Below are 17,733 nucleotides of genomic sequence, written 5' to 3'. Positions count from 1 at the left end.
AGACTGACTGGAAGCCATATGTAAGCCACTCTTTCTGCGGAAGAGCCAGTTGAAGTGTGACTTGATAAATCAACTTGGAATTTTCTTTATTATCTACATCTTTTTGTCTGAGGGCCAGTCATCAATTTTAGTCGTCTGCATTTTTTTTTAAAGATAGCAACTGCAGGGGGCCCCCAGTCTGATCGAGATGCAGTTCTCCCCCATGATGTTTACTGACAAAATCTTCCCCTTCCATAGCTGCTGTTTGCATCCATATGCAGACTGCTCCAAGCATCCATTGGAGCAATAACGCTCTCTCATTGCTAGACTCAACTCTTGTGGGTTATTGCTCTGAGCCAGCTGAGGTCCCAACCCTTTCCTCTGAGGTCTGCGTCCTTCCTTGATCCCTGCCTCAGCAGAGACCCTTGCTCAGCCTGCAGTATGACAGTTTGCGTGCTTTAAAAACCCGTTATGTTGGGGGCTTATTTATCCCCCTTTTTGCAATATAAATGCATGGATATCTGTTGGTGCGTGAGTTGTTTGCCATGATTGCCTTAATAGCTTTGGGTGGCCAATGCTCCAAACTCAGAAATGTTTTCAAATCAGCAAAGGCCATGGCCCTATGATTGAAATAGCAGCCGGTAGCAATGTCTAGAAAAGGCAGTTAACTACTCTTACATCCCACTGTATTCTGCAAAGCTTGTTCCAGGTACAGGATTGCCGGGTGAATTACCACTAAAGGTAAGCTACAATGGTTCCTGCTCCTTCATTTTCCAAGGAGCTGTTCTAGGCCATCAGAGAGAATTTGGAAGAGAAAAGAAGCACAATTGGGAAAACCCAGACATGCTGGGGGAGTCATGTGTGTAAATTAACCTGTTAAAACCCTGTTCATTTATGTAGAAAACATTGTTTATGATAAGCTTAAAAAGGAGAGGTGATTTCTTGTTTCCTTTGCTGGTGTAGTGTGTCTGGCATAGCAACTGGCAGATGCAAAACTCTCTTTTATTTGGCTCTGTGATAAGTAAATCCACAAAACGATGGGACAGACAAGCTGCCGGGCATCACCTCCTGTCATGGTTAACTTCTGAAGAGGGGCTGTAGCAGCACTGGATGATGACTGGAATAAGAAGGCTCTTCTCCTGAATGATGTAAAACATTTCTAAGTCTGTAGTGGGATTACTTCGGGAGTTCAAGCGGGGTGGGGGGTGGGGAGGAGAAAATCTGGCCTCTTCAGAAGAACAGCTTTCAGGCTGAATTATGTTAGTCCAAGAAACTTTGCAATTTTTCTGCATCTTGTCATGGGAGGCAGCCTTTGCACAGCTGTTGAGCTGCTGTGGAGTGTAGCTTGCCCTGCTGTGGGATGGCCTGGGCTTCGCACCAGGGCAGCAGCCACCTGCCTCGTGGGAAAAGATTCCAATAGAAGGCACAGTCAAGACACGATGGGCTTGCTAGGTCATCCTAGGCACAGTTATTGTGGGGTATGCAAGGTGCACAGTAGTGAGTGGGGAAATTGCGTTTCCCCGAGTTGTTTCAATGGTGCGGAAATGCAATTGGCTATGACAACAACAAATATATAACCTCTCTCTCTCTCTCTCCCTCCCTCCCTCCCTCCCTCTCTCCCCTAAATCCCCATCTAGCGCATCCATTCCAGTTTGGAATATAATATATTGTGGTCATATGAGTGTCAAAGGGAGAGGAAGAGGGAAGACACTCAGGAGAGGAGAGCTGGTCTTGTGGTAGCAAGCATGACTTGTCCCCATAGCTAAGCAGGGTCTGCCCTGGTTGCAACTGAATGGGACACTTGATGTGTGAGCACTGCAAGATCTTCCCCTCAGGGGATGAAGCCGCTCTTGGAAGAGCAGAAGGTCCCAAGTTCCCTCCCTGGAGGCATCTCCAAGATAGGGCTGAGAGAGATTCCTGCCTGCAACCTTGGAGAAGCCGCTGCCAGTCTGTGAAGACAATACTGAGCTAGATAGACCAATGGTCTGACTCAGTATATGGCAGTTTCCTATGTTCCTATGACACAATAGAATATCTAAGATTCACTAGAAATATGTGGACTATTAGGCCCAATGAGTTTTGGGAAAAGACCTTTCTCCAAAGCATAGTGTTCTGTGTGGCAAAACTACAGGGTATGATTAGAACACAGTGGCTGACATGATGTGCATTCCAGTATTGGCGTTTCCAACCCCCTGGGGCTGCTGTATCCCAGGAGTGCTGCAGAGGCGGGCCGGGCAGCTGCTCATCTACTTAAAACAGCGCACAAGCAATTGAGGTGCACTACTTCCATTGTTTCCAATGAAACAAGCATGATGCAAGTGCCTTGTGCACTGTTTTATGTGGTTGGGCAACTGCCTACCTCTGCAGCACCCCTGGGGCTGCCTTCACATGTGCAGCAGCCCCAACATTGGAGTGCAGGTCACGTCAGCCAGTCCCCCACCCCCCCGCACACCGACAGAACTTTTTTTCAAAATATGCTGAGCCCAATCAACAGCACATTACTAGAACACCTTAGAGCTTCCCACTTCTACTGTTTCTGAATGGGTGCCATGGGCACTGGTTGACCTAATGGCTATGTACGACACATGGCATCACTGGTGTTGAACAGCTTACATCTTCCAGTGTCCTTGGAGGATACCATGAGTATATTAGAGGTTCTACCAGTTACTTTGAAGGTGTGCTACAAGTCTGTATATTAAATGTATTTACTGTCCACTTTTCATTACCAGAAACAAAGTGGCTGTATATTCACTGTAGCATGCATTCTAAAGGTGTCTGCTCACACTGGCTGGTTTGCCTTGAAAGAGGGGATACGTTTGCCAGTTTTGAGGCCACGCAGTGCCTTTGGGTTAGCACTTCAGCCCTTGAATCTCCATTGTTTTTCGTTGCTGTGGCAGGTCTGTGACAAGTAGAACTCTACCTTTCCTGGCTCTGCTTCTTACTGTGCTGGGCTAGGACCGGGAAGACCTGAGTTCAAATCCCCATTCAGCCATGAGACTTGCTGGGTGACTCTGGGCCAGTCACTTCTCTCTCAGCCTAACCTACTTCACAGGGTTGTTGTGAAAGAGAAACTCAAGTATGTAGTACACCGCTCTGGGCTCCTTGGAGGAAGAGTGGGATATAAATGTAATAATAATAGTAGTAGTAATAATAATAATAATACTCTCCTATGAACATATGAGGCTGTCTTGTACTGAGTTAGACCACATTATGTACGTATGTATTAGATCTATACCCTGCCTTTTGATAAAAAAAGGTCCTCAAGGCAGCTTGCAGTAGATTGTGATAATACAACAGTAATTCAAAACACACGTGTGCACGTAACCCAGCAACCTGTGGCTGATGGCAGAGACAAGAGAGTGTGTGCTTCCCTTCAAGTCTGCAGCCCCCAGGCCACTGGCAGTTGGAGCCCATCCGCATTCTTCCTGGCAGAGAAGGAAAGCCAGCTCCCTGCAGCTGCTCCTTCTCTAGCTGATGGCGAGATCCAAGCTGATTCTCCCTTTGCCAAGATGTTCTTGCTGGGAGGCAGGTTGTGCAGCCCCCTGGGGCTCGTAGTCCTATGGCCGATGGCAGAGGGCACTTCTCTTCATGTCAGTAGACCTCTGGGCAACCAATTCGCACTCCAGCATTTTAGACGTACATCCCATATTTTGAGTTCTGAATAAAGGAAACGACAGTTCCTTTCCCCAACATTGTTATAAGATGCAGAATTTCTTCTTCTCGGAGTTGCGGTTGAGTGCCAGGAGCAAGGCACTGAATGGCTGGGATCAGTGGTCCCTCTGGTTATTTCCTTCGCTGTGTGGAATGAGTTTTGTTCTGGGCAGCAGCATCAAGCCAGTGTGTGCACATGTGCATTCAGAATGGGGCCTTCCTGATTCAACCTGAGCGTGATCGAAAATGGACTGAGTGTACATCCAAAAACTTGTGAGTGTGCACGCATGTGAGCATGCCATAGAGGGAACAGTGGCTGGGATCCAGAGAAAGTCCTGAAAAAGCAGTCCCTTTGGGGACCAAGCCAGATACAGCAACCAAGATGCATAAATTTATTCTTCTCCTTACACATTTTGCAAATAACCATGCACTCTCGCCCACATTTCAGATTCTCTCCCGCCCCCTCAAAACCTTCCCCCCAGGTTTGTGTTTTCTACAGGGGCAAATAGCGGCTATAGGTGAGGGAGCCTCAGTTTATATCAGCAAACCATCTCCAAGAGAAAGGATTCGCTTCCGTCCCCTGTACACGCTGTGGTCCCAAGCAGGATCACACACCCATCTCATAGCTGTTGTTTGCTAAGGGTTTAAAGCCTGACTGAACAATTTTGGCCTCCAGCTGTTATTGGACTACAACTCCTATCATCGCTGACTATTGGCCACTGGCTGGGCATGATGGGAGTTGTAGTCCAACCACATCTGGAGATCCAGAATTGAAAGCACTTGGTTTAAAGAGGTGGAGAGGCATTGATGCATCTTTGTTGTCACATCTACTTTGACCCATTGTGCTTCATCCTTTCCTAGGCTACAGAGCCGTGGCATGACTCTGTATACTACCTAGTCGAGAAGAACTGAGTGTTTGGAATTTAAGCAGTCTTAAAGCCTCATCTTTCAGCTGCACAGCATATTGTTCTTGTGGGGAAAATACAGTGGTTTTAGGAAACAGAACTGAATGTAACAAGTGTGTACCTCAGAAGGGGTTGACAGTCCCCTGCTGTAACTATTCACAATGCGTCTTCTGCCAAGTTCAAGAATCTGTGTGGATTGAACCAGTTTGAAGCAAAGAGGAGTTTTATTGCCAGCGAGGGAAGATGATACATTTCTACCTAGCAATAATGAGCAGATAATTAAGACAGTAGCTGAGCTTGTCTTAGGAAACATCTATGACACCCATAGCCCTAGTATTCAAGATTGCTTGGTTCATTAGTAAACTCCTGTCTTGGATATTGTGTTTTCTGGTGGTGGAAAGGAACTGATGGGAATGCTTAATTCGGAATTTGAAGTGCTGGAGTGGTGTGATGATGGAACTTGATGACTATCTTTGTTTTTATCGCCCTAGAATATAAATACTGCCTATCTCTCTCCCTTCAGGCCCCCCCCCCCGTCCAAGCCCTACCTTTTCTATGAAGTCTTTGGCGAAGTCCTTAGTGCAGGGTGTCTCAAACTGCAATCCTCTAGCTGTAATTGGCCTACAACTCCCATCATCTCCAGTCACAATGGCCTGTAGCCAGGCATGATAGGAGTTGTAGGCCAACGTCTGCTGGAGGGCCGAAATCTGAGACCCTTGCCTTACTTAGTACTTAGCCTTCTGCACATGCAGCTGAAGCATATTCTTTCCCCATCACCCTCTCCTCCCTCTGTAGCAGGGCTGCTCAACTTCAGACCTTTTGCAGATGTTGGCCTACAATACCCACAATCCCTGGCTATTGACTGCTATGGCTGGGGATAATGGAAGTTGTAGTCAAGAAATAGCTGGAGGGCCGAAGTTGAGCTGTCCTGTGAGCCTGTAGCCTCCCTCTGTGTCGTGTTTGAGATTAGAAGCTCTTTGGAGCTCTGTTGTCTTGTCTCCAAGTATGAACAGCACCATGCACATTGACTGTGCTGTCTAAATAACAATGTTGCAGTGATTCTAGTGGAACTTGCATCGATCCCAGCTGTAGACTGGGACTACAAATGTTACTGCAGTTTCACAAGCCCGTCATGCCTTGGATGCATGTTCTGTTTTCACTGAGAGCACGAGTGAAGAGGGAGCAGGAGGAATACATGCACCTATTCTTGAACTGCCCCCAGAATAGTGCCCTCTTCTCCCCATCTGAATGCCCCTCCACCACAGCACAGAGGCAGTTGAAGACTTTCTCTCTTGGAAGTAGCATCACCAGCTACCTGATATGCCAGGTATTGAAGCCGGGGCCTTCTGCAGGCACAATGTATATCATGGTAGCTGCGGCCCTCCCCCAGTTCCTGTGGTTGCTGTTAGTGGTCCAGCACTAACTGTGCTGGACCACAGTTAGTGGTCCAGAAATATGTCCCTCCAGCCTCTTAGGTCTTATTTATAGTTCAAAGATCTATTTGGGTAGGATGCCTCCATGTTTGAAGGAGGCAATTGTTAGACTTCTTCTTCAGAAGCCTTCCTTGGACCCCTTAGCGGTGGATAGTTATAGGCTGATCTCCAATCTTACATGGTTGGGCAAGGTGATTGAGAGGGTGGTGGGCAAACAGTTCCAGGCGTTTTTGGAGGAAACTGTTTATCTAGACCCATTTCAAACTGGCTTTAGAGCTGGCTATGGGGTGGAGACATCCTTGGTCGGACTGATGGATGACGTCTACCGGGAAATCAACAGAGGGAGTGTGACTCTGTTGGTTCTTTTGGATCTCTCAGCAGTGTTCTATACTATCGACCATGGTATCCTTCTGGATCGCCTGGGGGAGTTGTGAATAGGAGGCAGTGCTTTGCAGTGGTTCTGCTCCTATCTCTCAGGTAGATTCCAGATGGTGGAGCTTGGTGATAGTTGCTTCTCAAAACGGGGGCTGTTATATTGAGTCCCTCAGGTCTCCATTCTGTCACCAATGCTTTTTAATATCTACATGAAACCGCTGGGTGAGGTCATCAGAAGGTTTGGTGCTGGGTGTTGTCAGTATGCTGATGACACCCAAATCTACTTCTCCTTTTCATCTGCATGATCAAGAAATGGTGTTCATTCCCTAAATGCCTGCCTACAGGCAGTAATGGGCTGGATGAAGGATAACAAATTGAAACTGAATCCAAGCAAGACAGAGGTGCTTGTTGTAGGAGCTCAGAATCTGAGGGATGAATAAGATATTCCTGTGGTGGATGGGGTTACACTCCCCTGGAAGGAGCAGGTACGCCGCTTGGGAGTACTCCTAGATCCAGGTCTCAACGTGGTATCCCAGGTGGAGGCTATGGCCAGCAGTGCTTTCTATCAGCTTCGGCCGAATCGACAGCTGCGGCCATTCCTTTAAGAGGACGATCGCAGAATAGTGGTGCACCAGCTGCTGACCTCCAGGCTTGACTACTGCAATGCCCTGTATGTGGGGCTGCCTTTGTACATAGTTCGGAAACTTCAGTTAGTTCAAAATGTGGCAGCCAGATTGGTCTCTGGGGCAACCTGGAGAGATCATATTATGCCTGTTTTGAAATAGTTACACTGGCTGCCGATATGTTTCCAGGCAAAATACAAAGTGCTGGTTTATTACCTTTAAAGCCCTGAATGGCTTAGGTCTGAGTTATCTTAGAGAGCGCCTTCTTCTGCATGATCCCCACCATACGTTAAGGTCATCTGAGGAGGTCCGGCTCCAGCTACCACCGGTAAACTTAGGGGTCTAGCAAGGTTGGAGTGGGCCTTGTAGCAAGATGTGAAGATGGGCCCCTGCCCCTTAGGACCCCATCTTCTCTGTCTGCCACCATGTCTTTGCTGCAGAAGAATTGTAAGCACACACTGAAGGACAAAACACTCTTAGCAACCTTTTCTCTTGCTCCTATGGAAACAATATCGCATATTGCCCATGCGTGAAAGCAAGGAGAAAGCCAGTAGCCAGTAGCCCCCCTCTCTCAGGGCTCGGGGTCATTCATCCCATCTGGTTTCAGTTAGAGCGATACCCCTGGTTAAAGCCAATACTAAGATAATGCAGCAGACCAAAGCCTTGCAGCCCTAATTGGGAAACCCCTAGTGGTGGAGGGGGAATCTTAAAAACCCATCAGTTAGAAAGAGAGTTCAGTTGTTGACGTGGGCAATTGGAACCGAAGGCTCACGGCATAAAAGTGTCTGCTGTACAGCCTAGTAAAAAGGCTGACGAGCAAAGGGCACAAAGTATTGGCCCGAGTAACACCACCTTAAGTGGTGCAGCAGGGAAATGCATCCTAGCGAGCAGGAGGTTGCTGGTTCGAATCGCCGCTGTTATGTTTCCCAGACTATGGGAAAGACCTATATCAGGCAGCAGCGATATAGGAAGATGTTGAAAGGCATCATCTCCTACTGCGCAGGAGGAGGCAATGGTGTAGTGGTTAGAGTGCTGGACTAGGACCGGGGAGACCTGAGTTCAAATCCCCATTCAGCCATGATACTTGCTGGGTGATGTAATTAATACAATCAATCAATCAATCAATTAAAATAAAATAAACCCTTCCTGTATTCTGCCAAAGAAAACCACAGGGCTCTGTGGGCGCCAGGAGTCGAAATCAACTCAATGACACACTTTACTTAACATAGGTTTAAAGTGGACCCTCTGGGAGAACTGTGGAGTGAAACAGTATTAAAAAAAAGCTTTTTATAAGGGCCATATAAGCCCAAAGTGTGTGAAAAGATACTGTAATGTTCATTACAGCAGCCTTGTAACTAAGCAAGTGAACTGTCCTATTTTCTAAGTGGAGAACAAAGCTAGGATCAGAACTTGTAAATAAAAATAAATACACTTATATTTTGTTCATCTTTAAGGAACCTGTGAGTACCTTGTTCTGTATCCCCACACCCGCAACACCGTGTTACGCCATCAGAAGACAATTCTATTCACCAGTTCTCAAACCTGGGTCTCCAGACGCTCTTGGATTACAACTGCAGGAGAGTGGGCATGCCTTCAGCTCTTGCCGGTGGGCCACTGGGTGAAACAGGGTGCTCTTACTGGACGGGCCTTCTTGGGCCTGATCCAGCAGGGCTGTTATTATGTCCTTATCATCCCCAGCCCCAATGCTCCCCCTATATATAGCCTGAGCACCTATAAAATCATACAGGGACTCTAAATGGTGACAATGAAAATAAAAGTGGAGAGAAATAAAATCATATAAATGAGCACAAGCAAGCATACTTTCCTAGAACCTCCAGCCATACCCCGTCCTTCTGGATGCGTCTGCTATTCCTTCAGCCCTACCCTGTCGCTTAGCTGAGGTCCCTGTAAGTGGGAGCCCTGAAGCACATTGCACAGTATAGTTAGTTGGTTTTTAAAAACATTATATCTGACTTTATCTTTGTTAGAAGGTGGCTAACAACCCCTCCCCCCAGCAAAAGCCAGCATAATTATCAGAATAAATAATTAAAAGCATAAGCTCAGTGAATAAAAAGCAACCCAAATAAAGCATCAAGTCAGCCCAAAGGCCTTCTAGAAGTGGAGATTTTCACTTGGCACCTGAAGGTGTACCGTGTGGGCATCTCCTGGGCCTCCATGGACAGGCCATTCCACAAAAGTGCCCCCACTGGTGCAAAATCCCTGTGCCTCCTGGGTGTCTGCCGAACCTTGTTCATCAGAGGCACTCTCAGCCGAGCCTCTGAAGTGGAATGAGGCGCAGGAGGAAAAGGTGGCCCTGAAGGGACCCAAGTTCCAAGCGATTTAGGGCTTTAAACCTGCACCTCGAATTGAGCCTGTCAGTGAACTGGCAGCCAGTGCAGATCTAACAAAACAGGAGGGATATGCTCAGCAGTCTTGTGGTTATATTCTGTATCAGTTGTGGTTTCCTGGTGCTTTTCAAGGGCAGCCCCATGTAGAGCATCTTACACGGCTTCAGTAGTACAGTGGTCCCTCGACTTATGAACTACTCGACATCCGAAGTTTTCGACTTACGAACGACAAAAATGACCGGAAGTCGTTGCCGGTTTAGATGCGGCTTCCTCGACTTACGAATTTTTAGATGCGGTTTCCTCGACTTACGAATGTTTCCAGACCTCCGTGGGTGCGCTTTTCGACTTACGAAATTTTCGACCTACGAATGTACGTTCGGAACGGATTAACTTCGTAAGTCGAGGGACCACTGTATACGGGTTGGGGATTATTAAGGCATGGGTGACTGGGGCTCAGCCTAGCTTTTCCAGACAAGAGCATAGCATAACCGAAGCTGGCAAAAGGCACTCCTGAGTCTCCGCTGCCACCTGTGCATCCAAAAGCAGCTGCAGGTCAATCAGCACTCGCAAGCTTCAGATGTCATCTTTCTGGGGAGTGTAATCCCATCCAGAGCAGGCTGCATGCCCAATCCCATATCAGCAGGATCACCCACTTAGCAGTACATGTATCTTGTCTTGATTTAAGTTTTTCTTTTTCCTCTTGAGTCCCTGACAAGGGTTGGGCCAACATTTCTGCTGGAGGAGGAGCTGGTCTTGTGGTAGCAAGCATGACTTGTCCCCTTAGCTAAGCAGGGTCTGCCCTGGTTGTATTCAAATGGGAGACTAGATGTGTGAGCACTGGAAGAGAATTCCCCTCAGGGGATAGAGCCGCTCTGGGATGAGCATCTGAGGTTCCAAGTTCCCTCCCTGGCATCATCTCCAAGATAGGGCTGAGACAGACTCCTGCCTGCAACCTTGGAGAAGCCGCTGCCAGTCTGGGTAGACAATACTGAGCTAGATAGACCAAGGGTCTGACTCAGTAATTGGCAGCTTCCTATGTTATTTGGATCTGATGAAAATGAGAGAAGGAGGGAGGGAGGAGTGTCATCAGCTGAAATCTCTGGATGACCTCACCCAGGGGCTTCATGTAGACTTTGAAAACACAGGACGCAGGATGGAACTCCACAGGGCAAAAGGCCAGGGGCTGAGTGCTAGCTCCCTAACTCTGCTTTCTGGGATACACCCACAGGTATGAATGGAGCCCCCCCCATTCTGCTCTCAGACCCATTTCCTTAAAGCGGTCCGGAAGGATTCAGTGGTATCCAGTGCTGCTGAGAGGTTGTGGAGAATTAACAGGATCACTCTCCCCTGTCCATATGCTTGCATGTCATCCACCTGTTGGGGGGGGGGTATGTATTTCACTGGGGTCACTCAGTTAAACTGACTGGCAACAGCAGTCAGGGTTGACCAAAGGAGCTGCTCTTTTACAGAGTGATGGCTTTCCTAACAGATGGTATGCATTAATGAAGGATGGGACTTGCAATGGCTCTTGGCCATAATAACCAAATGGGACGTCCCTGTGCGGTGACAATGTATTTTTGGATATTGGAACTCTGGGGGCAAACAAGCGAAGCCTGTAATCTGCTTGCTGCATTTGTGAGTGTCTGGCCATCTGGAAAAAGAACAGCTACAATTCACAAAGGTAAAATAACATTACAAACATGCTATACACTGCCAGAGTCCCATTGTCCTTAAAAGCAAATCAGGAACAAAGTTACAGTCTATATAAAAGAAAAGTTGAGTGCATTGCAGTCAGTTTGGCAATGAAAAATTGAGTGTAGTAAAGCCACCTAATAGCACAGCAGGTAATGACTTGCCTAGCAAGCATGAGGTTGCCGGTTCGAATCCCCGCTGGTATGTTTTGCAGACTATGGGAAACACCTATATCGGGCAGCAGCGATCTAGGAAGATGCTGAAAGACATCATCTTATACTGTGTGGGAGGAGGCAATGGTAAAACGCCTTCTGTATTCTACCAAAGAAAAACCACAGAGCTTTGTGGTTGCCTGGAGTCAACACCAACTCGATGGCACGCTTTACCTTTAAAAGTGATCAAAAATTGAGTATGTTGCAATGGATGAATCTTAGGTTGATCTATCGAGGCTCTTACATTCCTAGGCCTTTTACTGCTTTTCAGGAAAAAGAAAGGCGGATAAGGTCGGAAACGTGATCTTCCTGGTAGATCTGACAAGGTCTGCATTAGATGGTGATAGCATTAACAGTGGTTTTGTTGCCAGCCAAGAGCACACCTCATAGCTTGAAGAGACATTTCCTCTAGCAACAGTTGGTGTCCTTCCTTTAAATATTCCTAGATATCTTAAGTCCACCTCTCTCTTAGTCATGTGACATTTCCCAGCGTTGCCCAAGGGTTGCTTTGTGCATTATGTTTCTGTTCTAGGGTTTTGACACTTATGTTTGCAGTTCCACAGGGACTGATCCTTCCTAGAGATGTGCATGAATAGTTTTGGGCAGCCGGGGGCAGAGAGCGGTAGCTTTAAGAATGAGGCATGCAGGTCCTTCCCTGCTCTTCCGCTGTCCCCACTGCTCATCCAGTCACTGCGCTGTCCTTCCCAAAAGGCCGCATGTGGCTGCATCATAGTGGTGGCACATGTGCAACGCCATATGTATGCTGCCACCAAAAATGCAGCTGTGTGTGGCCTTTTGGGAAGGACAGTGCTGCAGCTGGAACAGTGATGGGGCCAGCAGAGGAGCAGGTAAGGACCTGTGTGCCCTGTTCGTGATGCTACCGCTCACCCCCCACCCCGAAACATTTTGGATGCGGCCGCCACTCTTTTGGCGGCTCGTTAATGAGGTGCCGGAATGATTCAGGCACATCCCCAATCCTGCTTGGCTGCCTCTCTTCTCTGGTGCAAGCTCTGAACAAGGCCTTCCTTGCATCTTGTTTTGATGTTTTGCAGCTGCGGTGCTTTTTGAAATCAACTTGTAACCATTCCAAATAACACTTCCTCTCGCTGAGCTTATGAGAGCTGTTTCTTTTCTAGGACAGCACCCGGGATATCTTCATTGATGGAGTCGTGGCTCGCAACAGAGCTCTGAATGGTGACATTGTGGTTGTGAAGCTGCTTCCAAAGGACCAGTGGAAGGTCAGTGCTTTCATGCTTTTTGTTTTTTGGTGAGGTTTGTTTCACTGTAAGGGGAAGGCTCTGACCTGTAAAAAGCGCTTCTGTCAACTTTCCCCAGAACTCTTTAGCTGACCTCTCTCTCGCTCAGAGTCTGCAGCGGTTGGGAACAGTTGTTCATCTTTCAGATTCTACACCTGAAGAACCACCCGTCACTTTCCAAATTCTCTAACCTTGCCCTCATCCCCTGCCCCCCAACCTCCCTGCCATCACTTTTCTTTCTGTTTATGTCCTCATATTTCCCTTCTCGGTTCCCAACACTGTCACTTTCATTTATTTTACTATGCAAGTTCAGAAATATGGACATAGACTCTTCCTGTGTTCTGATGTTATCTCTTTCCCCCAGTTAAAAAACAAAAACAAAACAGCAAACCTTTTAGCTACATATGAAGGAACCATGTAACATTCCTCCATCTTGCTCACTATTCTCTCCCTTGACTGTCAATAGCATCCCAGAATCTCTGGCAGATATCTTTTGCATCCTTGCTGCCCAAGATCCTTTAACTGGGTACGCTGCCAGGAATTTGAATTTAGGGCCAGCTCTATGCAAAGCTTGCAATCCATCACTGAGCTTCACAAGGACTGGGCCGGCTCAGAAGAGAGAAGTTGCCTTCGGAACAAGTAAATGCAGTGGAAGAGGAAAGACAGCCCAGAGAATATTCTGTAAAGATTTACCATGTACTTCATTAAAGTGCTACACAACAGTTCCTGAACTGCACGATCATGAGCTCCCAGTGTATAGAAATACTGTTGTTTATCTCCCAGGCAAGGAAGATCAGTGCTGGGGATCCATCCAGTCAACACTGTGATCTATTATCCTATCTGTTCTTTCATTCATTCAGAATGGATCTCTAATGCACAGAACGGAGTGAATTTGGATAAACAAAAGTTGAAAAGATGTTAAAATCAAAAGAATGTTGCATTTAATTTATAGAGCTATAAAAGGTCGTGGTGGTGGTTGGCATGAAGCAAAATACAAACTTCTAACATTTTTATGGGCCTGTTCTTGTTGGTGATGCACTCCACCCTAGGGGATTTATTATGTTAATATCGAAGGGGGTTGTGTTCCTGGTCCACTCTTTCCAGTTTTAGGTTGGTTAGACTGCAGAATAGTGACTGACTCAGGATCACCCAGTGAGCTTTTTGTCTGAATGGAGATTTGAATCCAGATCACCCCAGGCCTGATCTAACATGGTGACTGTGACACCATGCCTGCCTGTCAGTGACCAAGTGCTTTCCCTTGCTTTTTTGTTACTCTAGGGCTCTCGCAGTCCTGCTTTCCCAAGCTCTCTCATTTATTTAAATCAAGAAATGAAACTTGGGCTATAGTGGAATTTCTTGGGCGTGTTATATAGGCAACCCTACAGTGTGGTATCCGTAGGCTCAAGTAAAGCTTGCTTGCTGTTGCTGGCATAACTGGTTTAAATCTCAGCTGAGTCCAGGAAGAAACGTTTGTCATGCAAAACACGAGTGTGCTAGGTTTCTCTCTGGGGAGCTGCTACAACACAGACCTGGTGATATAAATGCATCTACATTTGGTGTTAAACTTAGAATATATTATTTTCTTGAGTAAATATTTGTCAGAGATTCCTGGACTTGGACAGGGCTCCCCAGGCACAGCAGCCCTCCTCTTAACTGCCCCAGCTCTGGTCTTTGCCTGAATCTTTGACCTTCTAGTTTCCCAGCAGCCAAGCGCAGCTGCAGCATCACTGACTGGCAGACAGTAACCCTCGCCAGGATTGGCTGGCCCTTTCTTAAATGCCACAAGTGGGTTAGTTGGGTGGTGCTGGGTTTTCCAGGCTTTCCTCCTCAAGCTTCTGCTTCCCCTAGTCTCTTCCTTGCTTCCCCCTTCTTGATTGCCTGTCTTCCCGTCATCCATACCTACCCACCCACTTGAACTGGACTTCTTGGCAGTTGACCTTACTTTTTCTCAGTAATTTGTCTAGGGGCACAGTTTCCTCCGAATTTTGACTACAGTGCGCAAGGTTTTGGGACTGACTTCCTGCCAGGCAAAGTGACTCAGTATTTCTTAGCACCCAATGGGTTTGCAGCTGCTCACATGCCAACTGCCCCCTGACCATTGTCTTGCAGTTGTCTGCGTTTCTCCCTAAATTGTTCTGTGTGTGGTTTTGTGTATGTCTCCATTTTTCAACAACAACAACAATTCTCAAATCGGTTTGTGTGGCAAAAGGAGTCAGAATGCCGTGCCCCACATTTAGTCCCCCGCCTGTCTCTGAGTCTAAAACTTCACATTCTTCCATATCAGTGGATGGCTGACGCTCCTGTGGTGGGGGTTCTCAAACCTGGGTCCCCAGATGTCGTCAAAATACAGCTCCCAAATTGGCAGGGATGGTGAGAGCTGTAGTCCAAGAACAGCTGAGGGCCCAAGTTTGAGAGCCCCTGTCCTGTGGGGAAGAAGTACACATTTGGGGACTGTTAGGATGGGAGGGAAACTTGCCTCCTGTTCCTCATTTTGAGAGATACAGCATCTGAATGAGACCCCAGAGGGGTCACAGTGTATGCCCCCCCCACCTCGTTCCACATCCACATCCATCGCAATCTCAGGAGTTTTGCATGTATGTACCAAATACGAATTACTTTAGGGTAGTGTTCCACCTGGATGGAACATCTCTGGGGATGCCAGTTGGCAAAGGCCTACTTAGTTATCCAGTTCTTGTGTGTGTGCTGTGATTCCTCAGGAAAGCAGAACATGGTACTGGTTGCAGAATTCTCTTTAGACTTTGTTATAGTTATAGCAAGGAACATTGCTTCCTAATGGGTGAACCAGACTTATCTACATAAGTGAGAATCTGTCAACAGACACTCATGGCTGCCACCCACCCACTCCGCTGCAAAGTAAGCATCATCATGCTCGGCTGGGAGGCCACACCACATGGGGACAGACTAAAGAGGATTTGGGGGCCCCAGGGGCTGTGGAGGCCCTGGACTTCGGCCCAGAAGTCCAGGGGTAAGAGTGCCTCTGCTCTGGCTTACCTGTTAGCCTAAAACACTAGCCTCTGTCTCAGTTTCTCTATGTACCCCAGATTCTGCTTTTTGGCGATCTCAGCTTTCTTTTCCTTCTTTTTAAAAGCATTTATCTAACCCACGTGGCTGCAAAGATCAGCTTGGAAGTACGTGGGCAGTGCTTACTGAAATATCAGCAATTGGGCGTGGAGTTCAGCGCCCTATGTAGCTCTCCCTTGTGATTAGCCGAATCAGAATAAATTATGCAAAACACTAAACATTGCAAAATGAATTAAGCAAAATAGAAATAATGCACGTGCCCATCATTATACAGGTTGCAGAATCCTGCTTTTCTTGATGTGTAATGTATCCTAAAACAACAGCAACAATAAGCAGAGTGCACAGGACCTTGGCTGTCTCGCTCTCTCTTCTTTGGTGCTTTGGCATTGGCCTTTGCAGGCAGGAATTTCTCTGTTATGTTTTCTCTGCTCCGGAGCATTTGAAGTTGTCTCAATGTTACACCCTGATTCTGCACTTAATGGGAGTTTGTTGCCATTGCATATGCCGAAGGATCCACTTGAGAGAGTCTTTGTCGGAGTCTCTTGGCCTTTTGCGTTCACCCTGTCTGCTGCTCGCTTACCCCCACGTCTTGTCTCCCAGACCATAATTGCTTAGAGACACTTGTTTGGGTGCTTGCATGCGCTCCTATTGCAGCACACCTCCTATTGAGGTTAGCAACCAAACATTAGGTAATTGGTAAACCCGAGAGGGAAGTGGGATTTGCGTTCCTAAACAGTCCCATGTGTGGAGGTGTTAATTCCACCGGGCAAAAATGTTGGACGAGCTTGCGGCAATGGGTTTGTTCAGACAGAATTGGATATTATTAGGCATGGGTTGATTTAACGGAAAGGTCTTCCTCTTTTGAAGGATGAAGGGAAGTGCAGATGGGTGTGACTGATCTGAAAACAAGGGGCAAGCCAACACTGAATCCTTCATCCTCTGTTGTGGTTTCTTTCCCCCACCTCCACCCCCACCCCAGGCACAGATGGATGAAGCCTGAAGTGCAACAGATTGTTTGTTTCTTTTAACAACCAGCTTTTCTTGAAGCAAGTGTCTTAAAGCCTTCCCGTCCAAGCCTTTTTCTAAACATGGACACATTACGCTAGATTATTGTTAATCCAATTTCTTATATAACCACTATCATTCTGGGCCTATCTGCATCTTGGGTTCCTGTGGAACTAACTGTTCTTAGAATTGTTATTCTTTTGTCAGTTTGGAGGTTTGGGAAAGACTTGTTTGTAAAATAATTGTATTATTATGAGTGTTCTGGAAGCCATGCCTCATAGAAGGAAGTCAGGCTACCTGTTATACCAATGTTTCACATTGATTCATCCTGATTGTATTTGCAGTAGTTTTTTGTTTTGGTTTCCTCCCGGATCTGCCAGAGAAGAATCTGTTTGCAAAGCTAACTACTTTGATGATAAACTTGTAGAGACAGAGCAGTGTGGAAGAAGAGTTTTTAGGGAAGCATATCCTCTACACATGCCCTTCTCAAGACGGATTACCTAATTTGACAGTGCAGTTCTCTTTCATGATGCTTGGTTAGCCCTAGACGGCATCGGTTTTATGTATCCAAGGCACGTCCATCTCCAGTACTCTGTTACAATATCCAAGATCAGTTGCCTTAAATATACCATCTGTGTGCCAAATCTGAACACATGAAACTGCCTTACCTTATTCCAAGTCAGATCAGTGGTTTATCTATCCCAGTACTGTCTACACTGACTAACAGTAGCAATACCAGGACACAGGCAGAGAGAGGTCTTTCTTATCCCTGGTAGGCAAGGATCCACGCATTTAGGCTTAACTCACTAGCCAGCCATGATTTGTGGTCACCACCAACCCCTTCTCTTCCTTCAGATCCTTGTCTGGCACACAGGCAGAGGGCTTAGGAAAGAAATGGATCTTCTTTCAATTCCATTATGATATTTGTTTGTTTATTTGATGTATTTATTACAATCCTGCCCCAAAATTATGTCTCTGGGTGGTTTACAAGAACATAAAACAAATTAAAACAAAGATTAAAACAATTTAAAACCACAATTCTAGTTAAAAAGCTTGGGTGATTAAATGCACCTTTAGAGACTTTTAAAAAGCTGTCAGAGATGGGGTTGCTCTTACTTCAGCAGGGAGTGCATTCCAAAGCCTCGGGGTGGCAATGGAGAAGGCCCGTCCCTGAGTAGCCACCAGACGAACTGGTGGCAACTGCAGACAGAT

At 46.8% G+C, this 17,733-nt stretch overlaps 1 protein-coding gene across 2 annotated transcripts in view; it reads left to right on the top strand.

The window, feature by feature from the left end:
• DIS3L2 (DIS3 like 3'-5' exoribonuclease 2) overlaps positions 1-17,733 on the top strand; it is a 309,415-nt gene that overhangs the window by 55,642 nt on the left and 236,040 nt on the right. For both annotated transcript variants that reach the window (XM_053311493.1, XM_053311492.1), the window contains one exon: positions 12,355-12,456. In XM_053311493.1, coding sequence (XP_053167468.1) covers positions 12,355-12,456 — 102 coding nt within the window. The remainder of the gene's footprint in view (positions 1-12,354; positions 12,457-17,733) is intronic.

This window comes from Hemicordylus capensis, chromosome 3 (assembly GCF_027244095.1).
Source record: "Hemicordylus capensis ecotype Gifberg chromosome 3, rHemCap1.1.pri, whole genome shotgun sequence".
NCBI lineage: Eukaryota > Metazoa > Chordata > Lepidosauria > Squamata > Cordylidae > Hemicordylus > Hemicordylus capensis.
This window is presented reverse-complemented; position numbering and strand designations above follow the sequence as displayed.